Source organism: Lolium rigidum, chromosome 7 (assembly GCF_022539505.1).
Source record: "Lolium rigidum isolate FL_2022 chromosome 7, APGP_CSIRO_Lrig_0.1, whole genome shotgun sequence".
NCBI classification, from domain to species: Eukaryota; Viridiplantae; Streptophyta; class Magnoliopsida; order Poales; family Poaceae; genus Lolium; species Lolium rigidum.
Window position 1 is genome coordinate 303072237 of NC_061514.1, and position 16751 is coordinate 303088987.

The following is a 16751-nucleotide window of genomic DNA, read 5'->3' on the forward strand; positions in this document are numbered from 1 at the left end:
CATTGCCATACCGTACGTACGTTGCGGCGGTGCGTGGCGTGGCTGACTCGGCTCGGGAAGATAACGGAACCGTGGGCCTCACGCGCTCGCTCGACAACGCTTTCAGCTTTGGCTAGTCTGTTCCAGCAGCGCCGCCGGACGCGGATTTGCCAGCTACGTAAAACGCGACTGCTTCATAGCCCCGTTCACACACACACACACATACAGGAACCAACAACGTACGTAGAACGCGTCATGGGACCTCGTGAGGTTCCAAATCCGTGTCACCATGGAGTCAAATCCCTACCTTCTTCTCATTCTGCTCTCCACTCCTAACCCCTGGTTCCTCTACTTGCGTGCCTACGTCGCAACAAAACAAAGAGCTGGTCTTCCGTGTTTCCACCCCAAAACATGCTTTCGTTCCATAACAAATAAAATAAACCACAACATACATCGTACAAGGACAAGCTTCAAATAAAAGGAAAAAAATGCCCTTTAGGGCCATAACACATACATGTCCAAGGTAAATCCAAACAAAAAGACATAACTCGAACGTGCCGCCTCCAATAGGTGGTGAAGAGTGGGGTCCAGTCGTTGCTACAAAAAAAGAACCAGAAATTTAAAGACATGGGTCAGCCGTATGTCGAAAGAATACATTTTCAATAACCATCTTATTGGGTTAACTAGCGGAACCTGGCTCTAGGCACATCCAAAATTTAAAATATATGCTATTTATAAATTCAAAAACAAGAAGTGAAATTTTGCATGTACATATTATCTTGAAGCTTGCTCGTGTAAATTTTAAGAAAAATATGGTTTTATGTGGCGTACATAAAAATGATAAAATGACCAAACGACACTATAATGATTAGTACATTTTTATCATTTACAGAAATATAAGTTTTCATTTTTATTTTCCCTGTGCAGGCCACGTATGGTCATGTTTTGCCTTAAATTTTTACACCGGTAAGTACAAAGATAATATATATGTACGTGAATTATTTTCTGAAACTTTAAAATAGCATTTTTTTTCTTTCAATTCTCTAATAAACAGATACACCCATGTCCACCGTATCCTGGTCGTCCAAAACGCCTCATAATTTGGATGGTGATAGTACTTCATCATCACCACCCTCCTACTTTGAGGAGCGTTTCTTAGAGCAAAAAGCTAGCTTGCGCCTGTTCCATTACGGCAATAATCTACTTGGAGGATCTATACTGAACGTGATATTGTAACTACTCCATATAGGATGAGTGGACAATATGCCTGAAAATGACACGTGACTAAAAAAATGTAAATATTTGGGCAGAGAGTCACGGAAACCGAATTCTATATGTGAGTCCATTACCGGGAATAACGCAACACAAGTGTGCACGATACAGCTGCCAACTCCACTGTTTTTTTTTTTTTGAGAATAACTCCACTGTTTATAGTGCTTCTTGGATTGTGTATTCTTGAATTTGGACACTCAAATTGCACCTCACGCGCGCCCACATTGTATTTTACTTTTTGGGCAGACCAAGCGCCGTTGGTTTGTTTGAATTTCCTCTTTTAGCCATCACACCACTTGGCACTTCTGACTGAAATACACGTTACCAATATGACCATACATGTATAGCTACAACGACTAAACGCATCATGTAAACATAACAGGATGATGTGCATGCCAATATGCCATCCTAGCATTGACAAAGTGGGAGACATATCCGTCGACAATGGACTTCCGTTCTAAGCCTTGCATCCAACCGTCACTCTCCTTCTTCCACCCTCTTTCGAACCTCGAAACCCAGGAACTCATGACATTACCAGTGAGTGGGATGAAATGTGCATCATGTGACAATTTTTCCATCTTATATGAAAAATAAGGTGAACAAATCGATAATGATGAAATGAACGTGTGTACTCGCGACACCAACTTCATGTCACATAAAACCCACTATTTTTTATGAAAAATGAGGAAATAAATAAACGCACTATCTGTAACAAATAAACTCTTGGTCAATAATAAAGTTTCAGCAAAAGCAAATATCAAAGATGTTGGTTAAAGTCAAGGAATTTTTTTTACAACGTCGGATTTGCATTGTGATTCGTGAGATTTTTTCTTGCAACTGAAATTCTTTAGTTGCAACTTGCAAGTGAGATTGTAATAACTACTCCGTGATTCGTGATCCGTGATAACGGTGAGTTGCAATCTATGAGATTATATGCCTTACCGAGAATTAATCACACACCGTTAGTTCTACTGAGAACTAATACTCCGTAGTAAGTTAGTTCTATCAGCCAGAATTAATCACACACTAAAACACTAAAGTCAAACTACCGATTAGTAAACGCGAACGGACCCAGCATTCCATCGTCACCAAAATATCCAAAAATTCTGTTTGGAGCTAATTAAACACTTCCTCATTTACCAATTCACTTAGTTGCATATCTAAAGAATTTACCATTTGTGTCAAACCTAAATTGTGTTGCATACGATCCTTTCAGTTACCAACTTAAACACGCAAACATGGCATGCGGCGCAAATAAACATTTAAGCCACACTTGGCCAAAGGTAACAGACAAATAACCAAAACACAAGGTAAACTAGGAGGCAAGGGGATGATTGTGTGCTGACGACGAGTACACCTTTATGTAGAGCGATTTAAGCAACTCCAACGTCTTGTCCCAGATCAGCATATCTTTGTTTTTTTACCAGAGGACGCCACACGGAGGTATTATGGGTTTCTAGGAGGCATCATCATCCGTTAGAGTCCAAATGCGTTCTCCAACAACGTAATGGACTGTGTTTTGCCACTCACTCGTGTTTGTAGCCACCGACTTACTACGATGTGCAAGTTGACTATCGAGCGAGCCTAAATGTTGAGGACTAACACCATAAACAAAATAAAATTAGCGAGAGGAAAATAGAAACATGAAATGTGCATCATGTGACAAGTTTTTCATCTTACATGACCAAATAAGGTGAACAAAATAGATAATGATCAAGGAACATGTGTACTGGCGACGCCAACTTCATGTCACATAAAACCCACTATTTTTTCGGAAAAATGAGGAAATAAATAAATGCACTATTTGTAACAAACGAACTATTGGTCAAGAACATTGTTTCCAAAAATCAAAATATCAAATAGTAGATGCTGGTTCAAGTTAAGGAAATTGCTAGTTCTCAGTAGACTGAGAATGAAGTTGGTGCTCCGTAGTCTTTTACAACGTTAGATTTGCATTGTGATTCGTGCACGCGATTCGTAAGTTAGATTGTAATTGAGATTGTTTTTTCATTTACAAATTGGATTGCAACTAAAATTTCTCGGTTATAAGCGAGGTTGTAATAACTAGAAAAAAATGTCGAAACGTTTGATTTGATTTGTTGTTCGTGATAATGATGAGTTGCAATCTACGAGATTTTGTAACGTAATTCTATTAAGAACGAAGTTAGTTCTCGGTAAACCGAGAATTAACCACACACTAAAACAGTAAAGTCAAACTACCGATTAGTAAACGCGAACGGACCCAGCATTCCATCGTGACCGAAATATCCAAAAATTCTGTTTGGAGCTAATTAAACACTTCCTTGTTATTACGTACAAGTACAACCGGAACAGATCGAAATGGAGCAGTAGCTCTCATTCCGTTGCCCTTTCCTCCCTCAGCGTCGTCGTCTTCCTCTCGCCTTCCATCTTTCCTTTCTCCTCCGCCTAACCTCTCCCTCTCCGCTTCTTCTTCTTCTGGTCCACGGCGACCTCCGACTCGCCTCCACCAAACCACACCAACCTCCTTCCATTCGCTTCTCCGCTTCAACATCACCCCGCCATTCGCGCCGCGATCCATTCTTGTTCCTGATGCTTCTTCTTCTTCTTTGATCCCGCCAGCTTCCGCCGAACTCCCCTCCTTCTTATCCCCGCCACCCCGCCGGCCGGCCTCTCTCACACCCCGAAGCAGCAGGTTCTTGCCTTCTCGGAAGCACTGATCTTGGCGGCGAATCGATGGCGTCGATCCGGCGGCCGCACTCGCCGGCCAAGTCGCAGCACCTGCTGCGGCACCAGCACCCCTTCGCCGCCTCCTCCCCGCCCTCCTCGCCGCTCCGCCACAGCTCCTCCGCCTCCTCGCCCAGGCACCACCACCCCGGGACCAGGCACCCCTTCCTCTTCCTCCTCGCCCGCCGCCCGCTCCCGCGCTTCGCCGCCTTCTTCCTCCTCGGCTCCTTCCTCGGCCTGCTCCACTTCCTCTCCCACCTCCCGCTCCGCCCCCACCTCCCCGTCCCGCCCAACGCCGCCTCCCAGCTCAACCAGCTCCAGCAACAACAACAACTCCCCATACCCCACCAGCCAGAACACCAAGAATCCAACCCCGACGGCACCGACGAGCACGGCGGCGACAAGCTGCTCATCGTCATCACGCCGACGCGCGCGCGGGCGTCGCAGGCCTACTACCTCAGCCGGCTGGGCCAGACGCTGCGCCTGGCGCGCCCGCCGCTGCTCTGGGTCGTCGTCGAGGCCGGCAAGCCCACCGCCGAGGCCACCCTCGCACTGCGCCACACCGCCGTCATGCACCGCTACGTCGGATGCTGCGACAAGCTCAACGCCTCCGCCTCCGCCGCGGCCGTCGACTACCGCTCGCACCAGATGAACGCGGGGCTGGAGGTGGTCGAGAACCACCGCCTCGACGGCGTCGTCTACTTCGCCGACGAGGAGGGCGTCTACTCCCTGCGCCTCTTCGACCGCCTCCGCCAGATCAGGTAGGTGCCCGCCATTTGCTTGCTCTCCAGTTCTTGATTCAGATTCGGTCCAATGCGTTGAATTGGTAAAACTCTGAAATTACTGATTGATTGATTCATGTCTTAGTACTAAGATCCTTAGTATACTAGTTAGTTTATGGTTTCTACTAGGATGGCAAAACGAGTTTCGCATCGAATTGCCTGAACAACCGGGTCAAAGATCGGAACTTTATCCACAAGACCTTGCTAGTAGCATTGATGCATAATAAACAGCGGGCTCAGATTTCTTACTCCCTGTTGCCTCCATTCTCGCTGATTCAGTAATCACTAGTGTCAATAATTTGCTTTCTAGCTTGCCATTGATGATTCAGTACTGGTAGTAATTTACCATGTTAGCTAGAACAGCGGCTATGTTAATATTGCAAGCAAATATTCAGTTGGTTGCATTGAATTTCAAACCTTATGTGCTCTGTATCACTGGATAAAATTTGATGATGCCTAAAGTTCCAACTTATTGACTTTGCTGCTGCCTGTCAATGATCAGGAGGTTTGGCACATGGCCTGTTCCAGTGATCTCTGACGGCGGTAGCAATGTCGTGCTGGAAGGCCCCGTATGTAAACAGAACCAAGTTGTGGGGTGGCACACGAGTGGGGAAGGAAACAAGCTCCAGAGATTTCATGTCGCCATGTCGGGTTTTGCGTTCAACAGCACCATGCTCTGGGATTCCAAACTGAGGTCCCATCTTGCCTGGAATTCGATCCGGCATCCGGAGATGGTTGAACAGGGTTTCCAAGTAAGCTTCTTTGTTCGCCTTTAAATCCCTTCACTTGCACATACTATGTTCAAGTACCCTAGTGGCCAGTACTCTGTCTGTATTATTCATTTAATTGATCGACGATTTATCTCATACCAACTATTATACCGGATACTGCATATGGCGGGATTTTAAGATAAAATGAAAGCTGACATTGGAGTAAAATAAGAATAAGAAACAGTTCTATGTAGCCATCTAACACATGCCACATGGCGGTGATCAAAAAAAATGGGAGATCCCTTTGCTTGGACTTTGTTTCCAATGCCTCTCTGCATTGTTATAACAGCTTGGATTCTTGTTACTTTGCAGGGAACCACGTTTGTGGAGCAGCTAGTGGAGGACGAAAGCCAGATGGAAGGCATACCTGCTGACTGCTCTCAAATAATGAACTGGCATGTGCCATTTGGATCTGAGAGTCTCGTCTATCCTAAAGGATGGCGAGTTGCGACGAATCTGGATGTGATTATTCCTCTAAAATAGTAGTATCAACAGCTCTGTTCATCAAAGCACTAACTCACTTGACAGGTTGGCTTACTTTTCAATCCATTTGCGTACTCTGCTTTCACTCTCTACATCTGGATCCTGATTTCTTAGCTATTTCTCACTGATTGCGCACTTACATCCTTCAACTTGACGCTAGCGGGCATACACGAGTGTCATTTGGTTCTGTTTGTCTTGTCTCTTTATTCCAATGCTATTTTCTCCACAAAATTGCTGAAGATGTGCCTTGTAGGGCTCAGTATATTAAAATGGTTGTCTTCTGATTGAGACTCCTTTGAATTTTCATCTACCCGGTGTCCTTGTTTGACAGGGACTACGGTGTGTACAGCTGCCTTTTAGTCACTGTACAGTTGCTTGTTTTCATTAAAAGCATGCTTTTCGTCTGTGTATTAAAAATGTTTGCTAGATTGGGTCAATTTATTACAAAGCAATTTCCAATTTGCAAGTTCCCGATAATTTGCAGTATATTCGTTAAGTCGAATCAATGAAGAATGTGGTTCAAACATCAAACTGCTATTGAACTCTTGTTAAATAACACAAACTAAAACCGGTTGATCATTAAAAAGCCTAAGGTGAACTTCGACTATGCATATGTTAGCGTTCATCACCGATATCCTTTTTGCCTTGGAATAAGTTTGTAACATAGTTGCAGTATATTTGTGCAAATGTCTTCAGGCCTTTCTAAACCCAATAGGCGGTACTTTGTTTCAGGCATTTACATAGCAGTTAAGCCTTGAAGATTGGGCTTAACAAGCACAGAGGCGTCCCAGATTGGCTACCTTTGGGAAGCAGCTCTTGACAAGACGGTGCTACACATTTCAGTCCATTTCTGGGAGATATTTTGTAGGATGGAGAACTAGTTTGGCAGCTCTTGGCTCTTTGCCATGTAATTGTACATGTCATGATTTGTATTCATTTGTTGAGTTGGAAAATCCAAAAGGTGATATATACAAAGTTCAGAGATTGCGCATAGTTCTGCATAGTTGTGGAACAATACAATACCAAAGCTCCAGCTGTTTGAGCATACACTTAAACCAGATAAACCCAGGACACAGTTTAATTGGAAATAATTTTGTAGGAAAATGACGCAATTTTGGTTCTGAACCGGTCTTCAAACTATAGCACAGCATTCAGCAAAGTCACACAGGATGTTCGATATAACAAAAATGAGATCTAGATTCTCACCAATCCTAAAGCCAAACATTGGAAAGAAACAATAGCATGATAAACAAGCATCCAGTATGAACAATCAGGACTTTGTGTAACAACTAATGACTGACTTTAAGCATGGTTTTGTCTACAAAATTCATGCAACATGAAATTTGTTTAGGCATGCTGTTGCAACCAAAATCTAGCAACCATGGTAACAGGTAGGAAGTATATTGGATTACAAGATATCTAGTACAAAATGATTGTGCATCTAATCTCGAGGCTATGATCTCAATTTAGCAAATTCCTCTCCAATCAGCGGGTCGCCACTCCTTGCATCCCCTGTGCACCATCTTCAGCCACCTTGTTAGCTTGGATAGTGCTGATAGCATTTGCGATATTTCCCTGCAGTATATTTTTTACAAGGAAACTAAATCAGTTTCATGGTACGCACTTAAAGTTTCATAGTAAAATATGAATCCAACACTTGGCATTCATAAGAAACTGGGAAAGCTATGCATTCGTTTGCTGAACTAACTGTAACTCCAAATTATCAAGCTGTAAATCCGAGAGGAGATAATTGCAAGAGGCTTACCCTCCAAACTCCAAGCTTTGAACGTAGACTCTTCCATTGTGGTATCCCAAAGATCCTCTCAGTATGCCGACTGAAATTACATAGAAGAGCATGCATTAAACAAAAGAAAGAACATAACACTGTAATATAGAGCACAAAACGTTGATGCACATCTAAATTATGAACAATGGCCCAGAAAGATCTTGCAGATATAAATACCTGACAATGACAAACTGATTAAGCTGATCAACTTTGCAGTCCAAAATCTTGGATGAAATTGCTTTCACAATCCAATATTCCACTTCATCATCATTGATCTAACAAAGAACAAGAAAAGTTAATAAGACATTACAGTAAGTGAACAACAATAGGAAGGCAAGATGAGTCAATTACCCCAAGTGCTTTCGTAATTGCGGAGTAAGGGATTTCGCCAGAGCAATGGCTGCTCAGGTCAAGCAGAGACATCAGCCGCATTTTGGTTATGCAATCCTCATGAACCAGTCCTGTAAATGATCCATCATTAGGTATTTAGGTAACAAACAAAATGAAGTAACATAAAGTTGTTAGTATTTGTTCAACAGGACATACCGTATCCTTGCAACAAGGTAGAGTTAGCAGACTGAAACTCTAAATAGGAATCGAGCCTCTGAGTAAGGAATATCTTTAATAGCTCGTAAACTGATTGATACTTTTCATCTTTCTCGAGCTGTGCAACAGCTGGCATATCGAGCAGATCACACTGCAATATGAACATATTTCCATAAATAAATTACATGGACTGAAAGTGCAGGCGCAAGGTCATTTAAGTGGCATGCTAAACAGATGTATAGTTTGTATAGATTAAAAGTCGATATATGCCAGAGTTTCAGAACTATGCTGGCATACAAGACACGGCACCATACAAAGCGGTAGTAGAGCCATAATCCAACGCAACGAAATGCTGTAGCAGTGGGCCAAATTGACTGAAAGAAATAAACCATCCATCCAAAACAGAAAGCTTGTATATCGATCCAAAACAGAAAGATTGTACAGGACATGCTCACCACAATGTTATAATCACACATATTCAGGGTTGACAAGACATTGGCACATTGCAGGCTGTATAGCTAATACTGGCATGTCATAACTAAATTCATATTTGGTAATATGGTTGAAGACCGACATGTTGCATCACGGTTCTGATACATAGACAGTGATGAATAGCTCACAGGGAATGAAACTCAATACGCACTATCTCTTCACAAAGTTATTTTCACACAAAGAGAAGACCTGGCAACAGAGATGTTAACTAAAGGATAGGAGTACCTGATAGAGATCAGCTGACTTCACAAACTCAATGATTGCTGCAGCAGCTTCTTCCTTCGCCTCACCAATCACGCCGGCATCATCACTTGATCCATCAAACGTGGCCAGGTACTTGTTCAGAAAGTTGAAGTACTCCTTGCTCATGCTGCCAATCACAACCAAGATTGAATCGCATCAGTCTAAAATCCTGCAACGTGATTGGTAAAAGCAATGAACTTGGGGGTATGTGCCGCACCCCTTCTGGTCTTTGAGAATCCTGGCGACGGCGAGGAACAGGTCCCTCTGCTCCAGCTTGCAGATGCCCCAGTCACCGACAAAGGCGTCGATGTTCTTGAAGCTGGGGACAACGCAGTCCGCAGCCTTCCCGGCGGCGGCGACCTCTAACGCCTTCCTGTAGACGAAGGCCTTGCCGTAGGTGCTTGGCAGCAGGTTGTACAGGCTGAACAGGCTGCAGATATACATACATGCATTGGAGGGCAGCGAAGTTTAGGCATCGTAAGGATAGAAGCAGTTACAGTGGAGATACGCATGGGAAGAGCGGAGTTGATGTGTTAAAAGCTTACACTTTGATGCGCAGCGCCGGCTTCTCCCCCGGCTGCTGGACGAGCTTCGCGCAGATGGCCTCGGCGATCTGCAGCGCCTCTTCGTCGGATCCGGCCTTGGTGACGAGGTTGCAGATGATGGCCAGGACGCACTCGAGATCTGCGGCACGATGGTAGGGTGAGCGAGGCGCGAGCAGGGAGATGGAGCAGGGAGAGAGGGAGGGGTGAGCTGACCTTTGTCCGGGACGCGGGGGGAGAGGAGGAGGAGGTCGGCGGAGGCGAGCATGAGGGAGGCCATGTCGAGCCAGCGGGCGGCGAGGACGTGCTGCTGCGCCTCGGCGCAGAGGCGGGCCACCTCGGGCTCGGCGACGTCGGGGCCCGCGTCGGCCCAGGCGAGCTCGGCGGTGAAGCGCACCACCGCCAGCATCGGCTCCTCCTCCGTGGTGTTCACGATCGTCGCCATGGTCGGTTCTTCTCTCTGCGCTGGAGTACGCCGCCGCTGCTGCCGCCGCCGCCGGAGTGGGAGAGGGGAGGAAGAAGAGGTATGGGGATTGGGAGGCGAAAGGAGGAGAAAACCCTAAATCCCGATGCTGCTTAACACCCGACGCCTTGGGCCCACCGGTCAGTCACTAGAAACTAAACCTAACAGAAGAAGTGTAAATGCCATGACATGGCACGGCCTTGTGAGTTTTCTTTTACCAAACACACTACAAACACTGAAAAAAAAACATATATACACTCATTCCTGTATATATCCGTACGTTCTTTCCTATGAGCACCTCTAAAAAGTTGCGCTCAAGCAATTAATTTATCGGATATTGAGATTGACGAAATCACCAAAGAATCTCGTTACCGATGGAAACATCGCCTTCACTCAAATAATTTTTGGCTTTATGACAAGACAAATTTTCAAACATGGAGTTTAAGCCTTGGTGCTAAGGTACCATTGTCATCCTACCCATCCAAGCATAGGTTGGTTCTTCACGGCTTTGTGAGTTGCGCACCACCCAACCATCTGACCAGAACTCACTAAAAAGGAATTATTTTGTACTAGGAAACAGCCTCATGGACAATCTTCACTATTAATATCAATGCGGAAGCTGTGAATGTGTGGTGTCACATGTTCTCCTAACTATAAAAATGTCATCGTGGATGTAGTGCTCGTAGCAAAACAAACTCTGTAACAAACGCCACCACACTCATGTATATCCTCTCCTATTTTCTCGCCCATGATCTCCTCTCTTGCCTCTATTGTGTGCGTTGACTTGTGGGAACTCCTCTCTCAAATCTTTGCAGCACGGCGAATTTTGCGGGACCGATTGATATGATCTCAAACACTCATGTGCAAACGGCCATCTTATCGATCAACGCATTCGATCTCCTCCTCTTTTCTCCACTCCAGGAACCTCCGCTTTGTCTCATGAGATTTTTCGCCGCTGCCACATCCCATGATCCAATCCACCTGCGCATGTTCCTCGTCGTCGAGCTCTAGTTAGACAGAAGCCGCCTAAGACCCGTGTTGCCAAGGGCACGTTTTCATCGGGAAGTGCAAGAAGCAAAGAGTGGTGCGGTTAAAAATCATGGTCTGCAGGAGGAGAAGCAACTACTCAAGCCGTGATACAAGAAGAGATCGACGGGGACGCCATGACTGAAGTAGACATCAGCCCACTGCAATCACCTCACGCTCGCCAACCCCCCCCCCCACTCCTTTGTCACCCATGCCCTCCCTTGCCCTCCTAATTCCCTACGTAGCATATGTCTCCTCGACAAATTATATGTGATATCACCGATCAATTGGACCAACCCATAACTAGGAGCAACCGGGTGTACAACATATGTTTGTCAAAATGCAGAAGATGCACAGATGCGAAGGAATTGTGCCCTAGAGGCAATAATAAATGTTATTATTTAATTTTAAGTTTATGATTATTTTTTATGTCTTTATGCTATATAACTGCTATGGTACTTGAATGTGAGATTCGAAGGGAAGCTCATAGGAACATGTAGAAATGCATACGCCAACTTGTTTCTAGTCCCACCTCTAGGATTAGCTCATGTGTTGTGAGATGACCATGTTTTTTCTGATCACGGGGATTGTTAAAGTAATAAGGATGCCAACAACAGTGAGAGTACATTGTTAGAAGAACAAGGTACAATCCAATCTGTTGATATACTACGAGCTAGTTTTATCATTTGTTGTTAATATAATCATCATGTTGTTCGTGTCTTATGCACAAGTCCTTAGACCATAGGAGTATCAAGTGACCTCGTACTAGAAGGTGCACATTGGTTATCATCAGACGTTACCCGTAATAGGTGGTCATAACGGTGAGGACCGGGTACATTGGAAAGTATGTATGAGAACTTGAATAGTTCAAGAATGCGATATTGCTCCTCCTGACGATGGGGAGAGACACTTCAGGCCCTCTCGATATTATTAATTTGTGTGTGGGTGGGTGGGTGGGTGGGTGCGTGCGTGGGTGCGTTTGTGCGTGTGTGTGTGAGCTATCATGGGTGTCCATGTCCCGTTGTTAGTTATTGATCTGAATTCGTAATCATGTCTACACATTACTGAACATGTTGGGTCACATGCCTAAAGTGATTCAATATATTATGAGAGTATATTTGTGGTTTGTTTTTGAGAGAGTGTCATCGGAATTATTCCAAGGACATGGAAATTTTATTTGATGTTCATGTTGCTTCCCTATAATCTACAATATCGTGATCTTAGCGGCATAGTGCAAATTTTGTTACATATTGCAATATGTTCCTAATCCATTCATGGCTGCTCCTAAGTATGCTGGTTGTGTAGATGAACTAAGTATTTTAAGTGGGGACGGAAATTGACACTAGAGTGAGAAGGAACTCGTTGGAAGAGGCTGTCAGGTTATGTCTTGCCAGCGGCATATGCAAGGAGTTTTGTCTGAGGCCCATGCAATATTCAAGACCAAAACTATATTATTGAATATAAACACATTTGATGGATAGTTTTCCTCGAAATTACAAGAGCTGCACTGGATGCAATATGTTAAGTATTGCATTCGTGAGGTTAGTCGTTGTATGGGTAACATTTCTCATGCACTTGAACCTCGGATATTCTACTCATGTCTGGATAATCTGACATGTGCCACTATTTATTTTTCTTCCTCTTTACTTTAAACAAAGCAAGATACCAGATAAAATAATTATCAATATTTTTTATGTTCCATCAAGCCTCAAGCGTCTACGCGAAATGAATTAGTGGAAAATTCTTGGTATATTTCTTGTTTCCTTGCGAATCTTGTATATGTAGGTCGTTGCTTGCCTATTTCCCCTCTACATGCAAATATAAGGTAAGTCTTAGCAACAATCTTCTTATCTCTAATGGAAGTAATCTACTTTGTCACGTTTAGACTCCGCTTCTTGCTGCTATCACTAAGAGTGGGAAGGTAGTTAAAAATTTGAGAGAAATAAAATCTTGAAAATGAAGGCATATAAAAGGATAACTGAATAAGTGAAAAGGAGATCATGATATGTGGATGCCTACATGAAATGGAGTTTTCTCTCCCATTGCAAGGCACGACATGTTTTCAACTAAACTTACGGAGAAATAGAATGGTCTACATAATTACTTTCAAGTCATATTGGTAATACTATGAAATAACCATAGCACAACACTTACAAATTGATCAATCGTGAGATATTTGGTGTATGATAACTTCACTTGATAACCTTAAGTACCAAACACGAGTTTTTGAAATTCCTTACAACAAAATGATAATAGGAAGCACATGGCCACAATGGCATGTGTTTGACATCCTTTTTCTCTAGACTAACACTAGTTCCTTTTGCCTACGTGATTGGTTGAAGTCGGATGTGATAGCCCTTGGGAAACATCACATCTGTGCTACGGAATACATCTCCGCCTTTGATTTCCTCCCATCTATGAAAACACAAAGAAATTCATATAAATAAGCAGCTTGCATCATTCACTGCTAAATTTTATGTTATCTCTACTAAAAGAAGATAGTAGCATGTTTTGAGATGCAAGAAAAGCTCACATGTACTCAGTCACCAAAACATGGATGAGAAGTGTTACTACAGCCTTGCTATATTCTGCTCCAGGACACACCCTCATGCCTGCTCCGAATGGCATAAAGTTCTTAAGCAGTGTGCTACGTTTTGTCTCATCCTGCATTTTTAGTTAGTGAATATTAGTGGCAATCTAGCTAAGAAAGATTACTACTAGAAAAAATATATAAAAATATAAGTATATTGTTATTATCATGGAACAACATAAAATGGTATGGTTGCATGTTATGCACATAGAGAGTTGCTTGAAAGTAAGGGATATATGCTATCCTTGGGTAAAGGTATCGTTCACTTTTCACAAGAGTGACACATTGAAGCTTTTTGAATAGGTTCGGTATGATCATCTGGTATCTGTGACCGACTCCTATGTTAGAATGCCCCGAACTACTCTTGCCGTCTTTCTAGAAGTTATACACCTATAAACTAGTCTTGCACCCAAACTGTACTAGTCTTACCTCACCTTTCTTTAAGATGTAATTGTTTCTCCTGCTGCATTATTGGAGTTATAAGGCAAGGGGGGCACGTTCCTCTATTCCCTCCTGTCTAGTACAAGTACACAAGGTACTATATGGACTAGTGAAAACAAAATAAAATCCCCAATTACCCTCTGGATATTTATGGGCTGAAATTGCTTCAGACTGAGACATTTTCGTATTGCTTCATCCTTTAAGTCAGCCCTTAACTTCCTAGTATTTTACCATTTATATTTTTCTTATTTCACATCCCCTATAGCATGTTGACGCTCCGGGTGATACCCCATCAACATCAAATGGGACGGTCAAATACTAATCTTCATTAATAAAACACATACATCATTCAATATCTTCCTATGCATGAAAACTTAATTTTCGGTCACTAACCATCCATCTCCATGGGTTAAACTTGAGTGGATCTTCAAACACTTCCGCATTGAGATGTAGTGCCATGGGGTTCACTATGACAATCCATCCAGCCGGAATTGTATAACCTGCAGTATGGAGAACAATTACAACTATGAAAGTTGCTACTGACTAATGAAAAACTATGGTATAATGGTGTTCAATGGAATGTGCATGGATATGTACCATTTACTTGTGCGTCCATTAGAGTTGTCCGGAAAACTCCTATGGCAGCATTGCTTATTCGAAAAATCTCATTGGTAACCTTCAGCCAAAGAAAGATACAACCACGTTAGGAAATATATAAATAAATTACTTGACCATCAATCACCATGTCACTCTATAAAACTACAACAATGTTCACTTAAACCTGAGTAGTAAATCTCAGTGACTTGCACTCTTCCCATGTGAGCCTAGAATTACCATCCTTCCGGTTCTTCAGTATCGCTTGGTTCTCCTCCTATTGAAAGTATATTTTTTCAGGGTTTTAATTGCTTTCGTCACATGTTTTTATAAAATAAATTTTGAAATTTTAAAGTGTAAAAGCTTGCACTTGGATATTTCTCAACATCCATATTACTTGGGATGTAGTATTACAAACTAATGGTGTGTACTAGAATACAACAAACCTTGAGAGCACGGACAACTTCAGGGTTATCATGTAGGGACTTGAATGTTATAGCAATGATTGCAGCCAGTGTATAGATGCCAGCGAATAATAACGTGGAAACCATATCAACAGCAAAATTCTCATTTATCAACGGCTCTTCACAATGTAGTTGTTCCACAATCAGGTCTAGCATGTCACCATGTTTCTTATCAGGTGTTCGCAACCTCTCTGTCAGTATATCACGGATTGTCTTGCGCACATTTTTCCATGCCTGTATACATGAGAGTATGGGGTTAAACCACAATCAAAGATGAACTGGTTTCACCTTCGGCCTTTTGTAGTACATATACTCAAACTTTCAGCGCTTGGACCTATATAGGAAAAGGCACTATAATAATTGTTTTAAAATTGGTACAATGACCAACAAAATATCTCTAACCACTGCTTGTTAAAATAGTATAAACTAATGGAAATCCCCAAAATATTATATAAAAAATCATGTTGAATTTAATGATTATATTTTTTCCAGTACCAGCTCTCATATATCAGTAGTAAAAGTTTGGATGCTTTTTTACCGGCCAAAAAAAGTTTGGAAGTTTTAACTGCATAGAACCTAGGATTTTTTTTTTTTTTTGAAAGAAGGTAATACCTTCATCGATCGGTAAAATGCTGTCCCAGGGAAGTATATTGGGAAGGAGAGCAATCCCTTGGAAAGTGTATCGATGTTCTTTCTCAGTTCCGTCGACTTAGCCGCGTCAAAACTAAGGAACTTCTTAGTCATGAGCTCAAAGAGAATCTTCAAGAAATTTGAAACAAAAGGGATTAGTCATACATTTGGACCAAACATCAAGTCAAATGGAAAAAATCAAGACGAATGCACTAACATCTGGCGCGCCACCGCGCACGTCGACACTAGGCTTGGTGGCCCACGTTGCAAGGCACTCTCTCACGGCACCCTCCAGCTCAGGAAGAAGCACCTCTTTCAGGTTCTCGAGGCCGAACATCGTGAAACAAAACCTGCGGATGAACTTCTGGGTTGCACCCCTGAATGCGTCAATGCTCTTGCCGCCGAAGATTTTGCGCACCGCCTCAGGGTACCCGATCTGGAACACGTTGCCCTCCTCCTTAAGGATGAACCGGTTTACCTCTGCATCGCAAGTGAACACCGCAGGCTGACCGAACAAGCTTGTTTTGAAAACAGGACCGTATCTGTTGTGGTGGCAGTTAAAAGAAGTGGATGTCATAATGCAAAACTCAAGTGTGCAAACCAGGATGTATGGTACACACATATGCATGGAAGTTCACACAACAGTACCTCCTCATCCGTATTTTGAAGTAGTCTGGGATGTCCAAGGAAGAGTTTGCCTTGATGAACTGGAAGGTCTCGCCGATAACAGGGAACCCCATGGAGCCAGGCGGAAGAATCCCATTGCATGTGGGGTTAATCCATTTGTATACCCAGTGTACTAACCATCCTATAAGAAGTGTAACCACTGGAAGAGCAATGTACTGAGCAAGAGAAACTTCCATCTGCAGGTGCATCTTACATATTACCCAGTGTTCTGCTTGTTATATAAGTATATTTCAGACAATCAGAGGAGCAAGAGAA

General features: G+C 43.0%; 3 protein-coding genes across 3 annotated transcripts; 1 reads left to right on the plus strand and 2 right to left on the minus strand.

Annotated features, from left to right (window-relative positions):
- The first annotated feature begins 3625 nt into the window (after positions 1 to 3625).
- Positions 3626 to 6985, plus strand: LOC124679091 (probable glucuronosyltransferase Os04g0103100). Its single transcript, XM_047214916.1, has 4 exons — positions 3626 to 4718; positions 5242 to 5491; positions 5822 to 6037; positions 6725 to 6985. Exons 1-3 carry the CDS (start codon positions 3967 to 3969, stop codon positions 5990 to 5992), a joined length of 1173 nt encoding a protein of 390 aa, XP_047070872.1. The 5' UTR covers positions 3626 to 3966; the 3' UTR covers positions 5993 to 6037; positions 6725 to 6985.
- Positions 6986 to 7216: 231 nt separating this feature from the next.
- On the minus strand, positions 7217 to 10087 carry LOC124675134 (eukaryotic translation initiation factor 3 subunit M-like). Its single transcript, XM_047211204.1, has 9 exons — positions 9818 to 10087; positions 9605 to 9743; positions 9277 to 9489; positions 9042 to 9186; positions 8325 to 8475; positions 8130 to 8239; positions 7956 to 8053; positions 7758 to 7827; positions 7217 to 7567 (listed from the first exon to the last, which is right to left on the minus strand). The coding sequence occupies exons 1-9, from the start codon at positions 10044 to 10046 to the stop codon at positions 7478 to 7480; spliced, it is 1245 nt and encodes a 414-aa protein (XP_047067160.1). The 5' UTR covers positions 10047 to 10087; the 3' UTR covers positions 7217 to 7477.
- A 3295-nt stretch (positions 10088 to 13382) lies between these two features.
- Positions 13383 to 16672, minus strand: LOC124679466 (cytochrome P450 87A3-like). Its single transcript, XM_047215216.1, has 9 exons — positions 16458 to 16672; positions 16027 to 16351; positions 15792 to 15938; positions 15162 to 15413; positions 14903 to 14992; positions 14719 to 14797; positions 14515 to 14621; positions 13624 to 13754; positions 13383 to 13505 (listed from the first exon to the last, which is right to left on the minus strand). The coding sequence occupies exons 1-9, from the start codon at positions 16670 to 16672 to the stop codon at positions 13415 to 13417; spliced, it is 1437 nt and encodes a 478-aa protein (XP_047071172.1). The 3' UTR covers positions 13383 to 13414.
- Between the last annotated feature and the right edge of the window lie 79 nt (positions 16673 to 16751).

Excerpts from the sequence above, each read along its gene's own strand:
- LOC124679466 (XM_047215216.1), bottom strand. The coding sequence starts at position 16,672 with ATGGAAGTTTCTCTTGCTCAGTACATTGCTCTTCCAGTGGTTACACTT. Across the intron at positions 14,993-15,161 it reads AAGTTGTCCGTGCTCTCAAG|GAGGAGAACCAAGCGATACT; the intron begins GTTTGTTGTATT and ends TACTTTCAATAG. Across the intron at positions 14,798-14,902 it reads CACTGAGATTTACTACTCAG|GTTACCAATGAGATTTTTCG; the intron begins GTTTAAGTGAAC and ends CTTTGGCTGAAG.
- LOC124679091 (XM_047214916.1), top strand. The coding sequence starts at position 3,967 with ATGGCGTCGATCCGGCGGCCGCACTCGCCGGCCAAGTCGCAGCACCTG. Across the intron at positions 4,719-5,241 it reads GACCGCCTCCGCCAGATCAG|GAGGTTTGGCACATGGCCTG; the intron begins GTAGGTGCCCGC and ends GTCAATGATCAG. Across the intron at positions 5,492-5,821 it reads TGGTTGAACAGGGTTTCCAA|GGAACCACGTTTGTGGAGCA; the intron begins GTAAGCTTCTTT and ends GTTACTTTGCAG.
- LOC124675134 (XM_047211204.1), bottom strand. The coding sequence starts at position 10,046 with ATGGCGACGATCGTGAACACCACGGAGGAGGAGCCGATGCTGGCGGTG. Across the intron at positions 8,476-9,041 it reads AGTCAGCTGATCTCTATCAG|TGTGATCTGCTCGATATGCC; the intron begins GTACTCCTATCC and ends TTCATATTGCAG. Across the intron at positions 8,240-8,324 it reads TACCTTGTTGCAAGGATACG|GACTGGTTCATGAGGATTGC; the intron begins GTATGTCCTGTT and ends GATCATTTACAG.